This window comes from Xenopus tropicalis, chromosome 3 (genome assembly GCF_000004195.4).
Source record: "Xenopus tropicalis strain Nigerian chromosome 3, UCB_Xtro_10.0, whole genome shotgun sequence".
NCBI classification, from domain to species: domain Eukaryota; kingdom Metazoa; phylum Chordata; class Amphibia; order Anura; family Pipidae; genus Xenopus; species Xenopus tropicalis.
This window is the reverse complement of record NC_030679.2, coordinates 103,906,830-103,914,149: the sequence shown is the minus strand read 5'-3', so window position 1 is coordinate 103,914,149 and position 7,320 is coordinate 103,906,830. Positions and strand designations below refer to the sequence as shown.

General features: G+C 40.1%; 1 protein-coding gene across 1 annotated transcript in view; it reads left to right on the top strand.

Annotated features, from left to right (window-relative positions):
* Nucleotides 1-2,366: 2,366 nt before the first annotated feature.
* Nucleotides 2,367-7,320, top strand: part of fbn1 (fibrillin 1) — a 123,049-nt gene continuing 118,095 nt past the window's right edge. The window contains exons 1-2 of the mRNA XM_002936569.5: nucleotides 2,367-2,633; nucleotides 2,742-3,005. Coding sequence (XP_002936615.3) covers nucleotides 2,827-3,005 — 179 coding nt within the window. The 5' untranslated portion in view covers nucleotides 2,367-2,633; nucleotides 2,742-2,826. The remainder of the gene's footprint in view (nucleotides 2,634-2,741; nucleotides 3,006-7,320) is intronic.

Sequence of the window (7,320 nt, the reverse complement as noted above, 5' to 3'; positions counted from 1 at the left end):
CCATAGGTGTCTGTAAGATTAGTTTATTAGAAGGACAATACAAAAAAGTTGCAAAAAATGTTGCAAAAAACTATACAGAGAATGTTTTTGCAACATATATCTTTTGCAACATGTATCCATTTGCTTACTAGCTACATGATTTTAAAACGTAACCTTGTTTTCTAGCACTGCACTCCCATTCTATTTGCCTGTATATGTTGACATTTGAATTTATCTTGCTCTGGTGGGTGTGGGGCTTGTTTACACTGGTTGCCATGGTAACTATGGCCGTTTTTTGGCGCCATTTTATGTGGTGGTGGTATTTACTGTGGGTGTTGGGATATGGTCTGTTGGTTTGACCCTGAGGAAGAGCACTGGTTGTGCTCGAAACGTTGGAATTTTTTCAATAAAAACACTTTTTCTTTTGTATCAAGTCTGTGAGTGCAGCACTCTTTCTATTATATTTTTGTCTTTGACCTGCACCAAGGGAATTTGGACTTGTATAGGGTGTGCGCCTCCTTGTGCACTATATATATATATATATATATATATATATATATACAGTATATAGTTATATATATATAGTTATCATAAGAAACTAATTGTTTAAATATGTAGTATTTGCTGTAAGAGATGGGCTGTACAAGATGATTGTTATGTGTATTTTCACCAGTATTAATGGTGGTTACAGCTGCCCAGCTATAGGGGCTAAACTCCATTAGAAATTTTGATTAGATTTTGTGGGTCAGAACACCATGCAATGCCACAAAATTTTGTAGGATCCTACAAAATCTGATCTCCATAGGCTGTAATGTAAAGTCAGATCAGATAAAGTGTTTTGTTCCTGTGTCTAGATTCAACAGTAAATGTATTTTAATGAGAAAAAAAGTCTGTCAGACACCATCAGATTTTATCTTGCTGGATGCAGATACTGCATTCCCTTCCGACAGGTGTGTCATTTCAGATGGCAAGACTTTTATGTAGTTTACACATCAGTTCCATTATATTTTGACCCATTCGACCATGTGTCTATTCTCCAGATTGTACACTAACCTGCCTACCATAGGTAGTGTTCCCTGAAAACTGCGGGTAGAGGCATTCAGCTTGTCAAAGTGCAAAGCAAGCAGCACTAACCGGTCTGCTGTTTGGAAACATGTGATTGGTTGATATGACTTACCAGGAGCAAAAGTTATTAAATTGTGCCCTTATCATTTCCCACAATGCATGTATTCATTAAAAATCACACCACTCATCTAAAAATATAGCTACCATCTATATTGCTGCATTGCTGTCCTGCAAGTAGGGGCACAGGCATCCATGGCCCCAATCTGTGCAAAGGAGATACAGATGCCAGACACTAGAGACATTGCACAATATGATGTTTCATATGGGGTCCTCTTCACAACATGAGAATCAGTTGTGATTCCAGCCCCTTTTGCATTATTCTCAGTAACACCCAGGGGCTCCTTATACCAACCAGTACCACAGTAGTGATTGGTGACTGGCTGGGGAAGGTGATTGGGCATGACCACAGTAGACACTATCAGGTACCATAATTTAACAAATTCATTATGTAAACAGCACTTACCTAAAAAGCAGCCAATGGGTCTTTTACTGGACTGCCAATCTGTGGATTCTGGCAAATGCCAAAAGGGCTGCTGTAAAATGCCAAAGACAGTGACTATTTAGTGGGCTGGTAGGGGTTGTTTGGGCCTCTGTGTTCTTGAAAAGCCTGTGCCTCTTTAGAATTCCACTCTGGACCTGGTGTTTTAAACACCTGGGGCATACTTATCCAAGGGCAAAACTAGAGAGCTTCACCATTTTTCCATAGCTCTATATGCATTACTATGGGATTTTTAAGGCTTATTTACCTAGAAGTGAGCGCTCACCTTCACCTCTTGATAAATATAATTCCAAATATACCATAGAAATGAATAGAGATCAGGGTAATTTTACTACTACAAGTGCTTGTTTCTTTGATAAACATGACCAAAACTGCAAGCCTCAGGGCAGAGTGAAACCTGTTTGTGATCACTGATCAGTGCCTCCTAACCTATCCAGTCTCAGGCAAAGCTAAGCCAGGACACAGTCATGTTATACATGAGAAAGCATGCACATTTCTTGCACAGTGACACTCTATACATTTATCTGGCCAGTCAACTATAGACAACTTTTACCTCATGGCAAAAAGTCGTGTATTTTATACGATATGTAGTAGCGGATGCTGGCCCTTACAGCCAGCAATGGGACAGGTGGACAGATGAGAGCCTGAGGGGTCGGGCCAGTGTGGGGTGGCCGCGGTGTGTGAGAGGCCAATGTGAGCACGCACACTCCCAGTCCGGCCAAGAAAGGCTGAGCCTGTGCCTGGGAACGAGCAGCCGCAGCTCCTTGCCTGTCTCCCTCTGTGTATGTGAATGGGCGGGTCCACTGGTCCACTCAGCTTTGGATCTTGTGTATTGTCCCTAACGGCCATTTGTTCTATAAATTCTAAATAGCATCTGTGTGGGCAGCACAAGGGCCACATGCCATGCTTGGGTGGCTGCTGAAGGCAGACGCGGAGCTCGCTGCATAGTCACCTCAAGCTGCTGCTGCTGCTGCTGCTGGGGGAGCTGCACAATCTGGGGGTAGGGCAGTTCAACCTTCTCACAGCCCAGGTCTGTACTTTGTAGCCTTGGAAGCTTCTATTTCGGGGGAAGTGTGGGGGAAATTGCTGCCCCACTTGCAGTCTCTCAGTTGCTGCCCCTCTTTCTGTTTTTGGACAGGACTTGTCGGAGGCTGCACATCTGAAGCAGTGGGAGTGAGAGTGGATCAGAGGGAGAGCTCCTGCCAGTGAGCTGCGTGAGGAGGATGAGGCTGCTGGGGAGCCTGCGGGGCTGCTGGGCACTTACACTGCTCCTGTGTGTCAGCTCCACTCACACCGCCGCCGAGAAAGATGCGCCGCCCGCAGATAGCGCCAAGGAGCCCAGAGCCAGCAGAGCCAAGAGGAGAGGCGGAGGCACAGGCGCACCGCACGATGTACTCAAAGGGTAAATCACTGGCATTATCTGTACTTGGGAGCTGAGGCGCTGGGCACAGCATGTACTGGCATGGGCTTGCCATGAGTTGTCAGTTCAGCGGCAGCTCCATACCATTATTCTTACCCTCATTGCAATAGATCCATGTTTTATTGGGCACAGTTGCAGTTATCCATTGTAACTAAGCATAACTTTCCTTAATCCAGTGCAAGTCTGATTAATATCTGGTTACTATGGGCAACTGTTCTTTTGCCTACATTGGATGCTATAGTTTTGGAAGGGCTAGAGGACTAGGCAGTGTGGGAAACTGCTAATGATAAAACCTGTTAAAGGATTCTACCTGATAATTATACCAGCTTTTATATTTCTATTATCTCTCCTCCCTATTAGTAACATTGCCATGAAGTATCATTTTTACTGGCTAAGTTATTCCAGCAAGGTGGCCATCCTAGCACTGTGGCCATCCTAGCACTGTGGCCATTATAGCACTTTGACCATCCTAGCACTGTGGCCATCCCCTTGTCCTTCCCAAACCCATGGATTTATTTGCTAGAACTAAAGCAGGGGCAGTGGATTTTTTCCGGTTCCCACTGTATACAACTGGTCCTCTGTGGGACCCAGAAAAAATATCCCTGCTTGTACCCCTAAAGAAGCTTCACAATAGGCTAAGAACCTTTCATATTTAGAAAATACTTTATCCATTTACAGCAGACACCAGCATTCAGAATGTTTAAACAACTGGCAGGGTTTCTGCTATCTGGGGTTTCCACAGCTTCAATAACTGGGTTGCTTCCCCTTGTGTTATGCAAACAGAAGGGTTGTAATGGTAAATTATATACATGATAGACTGTAAAGATCCTGAAGGCAGGGTAAGTCCCTTACATCAGTTTTATTGCCAGTTCTCACAGATTTCCAAACAGATAGTACATAGTCTAGACTCTAGAAAGATAATGTTCTTCTCCATAAATGGAAATAAAACTGGAATTACTTCATTGCAGAATGTAACTGTCACACAGCTTGTAGCATTGTCTATATCTTTTTCCCTTTAGTGTAAGTCACTCTGTTGTAGAATTCTGATGCCTTTACAGGGACAAATCCTTTAATGTAAAGGAGTTACATACTACATTTTCTCCAAAACTAAATACAGTTTATGATTGTGATACCTTACTATGAAATTGTTAATTAGTTTAACTGCACATACTTAAGGAGTTAACAAGCATGCTGGAAATTTATCAGTTTTACATAAGTGGAAACATTTAATTATCACATAATTTGTCCCATACAACCCATACAAATCCATATTTTCATATTCTAGATTATCTAGTGCAGGGATTTACAATAAGGGGTAATTGGATGCAGTAACTCTTTAATACACCAAAGCTGAAAGGCTCGGGCAATGTGAAAAGCAGAGGCAGAGATGCATTTTTGGTATCCGAACAATCCAAGTCTCAATGATATAAAAATGCAACTATAATGCTCATTAAAATTGCTGGATAAAGCTATATATTAAAAGTGCACTTGAGTGCCAAACTGTTTTGTATTCATTTGCATTCACATTAGTATACATTTTTCTCTGTGTATTAATGATTAGTATTTTATGATGCAACAGAGAAATAATTTTAAAGTAATTAAAGTATTTCGATTGATCAGCATTTAAAATAAGTACATATGTGAGGAGAAATATGCAATTTTTATTTTCCATGTATTTTCGCTTTTGTTTATTCTAAGAAGAAATATTATTTCTGCACATTTAAATGTTATTGCAGAAGCTCCATCCTGCTTGTTTCAGCTCATTTGAGACATAAGGGCTCATTTATGGCCATAAGCGCAGTAAAGGTATTCGTGTCCAAAGTCACTCCTTGAACTTCCGCATAGTTGCGCTTGGTGCTGCTGTGTATGTCAGCCTCCTGTTGGGAATTGTGTGCAAGTATGCCTATTGCCACTTCAGCAGTGACAATAGCTCTAGAATTCCCACAGGGACTTGCTTCTATAACGATGTATAGTTGCACCTAAAGAATCACGCCCAGAAGTCATTATGACACCGAGTACTGGAAATTATGTGGTTCTGACGCCAAAACAAATTGCGTTTGACTTGCCTAATAGCAACTCAGGCTCAACTGTCAGATGAATCTCCCCCTCCCAGCCACAATTACAATTGAATTATGGGACAGAATGCTCCATTGTGAGTAAAAACATAGCAAGTTGTGTTTGTAATAGCACTTTGCATACTGCATTGGCAGTCGTAAGTGACCATTTATGTCTGCATAAGCAAGAAATATAGAAGCTTCCATATATATTTTTCAATGTAAGCAAAGAAGAATGTTCTGTGTCTGTTTAACCCATGTCTTCATAATATGCTGCCTTTTTAGGAGAACAAAGGGGGAGGTAATCCCCTGCATATACATTGCTTTCACTTTCCCTTAAACTGTTCATTGAGATGAAACCATACCTTTAAAACGTTTTGCTAGTTTCAATGTATGTGTGTAAAAAAAAAAGTTCCAGAGTTTTTGGAATTAAAGCATGTGTTGCATCAGTAAAGTCATTTTTTTACTTTCAAGATAGAGTCAGTCTAGGTTAAAGGGGTGGTTCACCTATAAGTTAAGTATGTTATATAACTGCCTATTCTAAGCAACTTTTCAATTGGTCTTCATTATTTATTTCTTGTAGTTTTTGATCTATTTGCCTTTTTCTTCTACCACTTTGCCGCCTGCAAATGGGGGTCACTGACTCCAGCAGCCAAACTATTGCTCAGTGAGGCTAGAGTTTTATTTTTATTGTTACTTTTTATAACTAAAAAAATGTTTTTCTATTCAGGTCCTCTACTATTCATTTACCTCTCATTCCCTGGTCGCTAAGGTAATTTTGAACCGAGCAACCAGACAGCTTCTTAAACTCCAAACTGCAAATAATAAAAAAATTAAGAACAATTGTAAAATGTATCAGAATTTTACTCTCTACGTCATACTTGAAGTTAACTCAAAGGTCAACAACTCCTATACTAAGCACTTTGCTTTAGGTATAGTATTTCCCTAATCATATGGAGCTGCATTCACTTATGCTTTGTCATATGTGGTGCAATAGTAACTGTTATCACTCAAACCTCATATGTAGTGGGCTAGTCACTGTATTTTCCTGTCACTGATGTTCTGCGATGTTTGGTGGAATATTCATAGTATTCTCCTGTCTCATTCCCTGTCATATGTTGTTGGATAGTTGCTGTATCTTCTTATACCCTGTCATATAACATATTGTAAGTGGTGGGTATTTGCTGTATCTCCCTGTCAGTCACGTTTTGAAATAAGTTGTGGAAATCCTGTCACTTGTAGTACTTTCATATGTATTAGGATAATCATTATATAGTACTGTCACTCATATTTCTCTTATGCAACATGCTGTCACTTATGCCCTGTGTTACCTAATAGAAAAGTCACTCATTTATTGTCATATATATAGAGAGATTACACCATAATCTCATTTGTTCCCTGTTGTAAGAAGTGAAATAGTCACTGTTACCTGTTGACCCACCTGCTCTGTCATATGTGGTGGTTTAGCCACTTAATTTTCCTGTCCCATTATCCCTGTCATTTGTGGTGGATAGTCCCTGTCACCTTTGCTTTTATGTGGTGGGATAGTTGCTGTATCCTTGTATTATTTTTAACTGTCTGCTCATCCTTGCAACTGAGCCAATGCAGATTATGTGACTGAGCATTTTATGTATAGACACAGACACTGGAAATTACTCTTAATCATATGTAAAAAAAAGTAGACTGTTGTACCAGAATGCTGTGAACTGGGACAAAATAGTCTCCATTCATCCTATATACCTAATAAATAACCCCATTACCACCTAATAATGCCACTGACATCTTACCACCTAACAAATGCTCCTGGCCAATTCTAATGGATGCTTATGAACACACATGGCTTTTACGATATTGTGATGCCCTGTGCATTCTGTGACCCAATGGCTGATTTAATGGAAATTGCATTTAACATTGTAGCAGGGAACACACCGAGAATGCTTGTCCTAATGACAGAATATGGTTAATAAATAGCAGGACTCGGGTTCATGCCAAAATATGTTAGCTATGTGCAAATCTTTGGTAACAGATAATAAACGTCTTGTAAATTATTTTAAGAAGGGAACATATTTCAGGATGATTTTCAGAAGCAAAATCCTGATGTACTGTAAAGTATTTAAATGTTGAGAGTTATAATGTTCTTTGACATATACTACATCCTATGGGTAATGCATTTTGGATGAATTTTGCTATTTTAGTGTGTGATCAAAGCAACTCTCAAACATTGACTTTACCTTCTTGGGTGC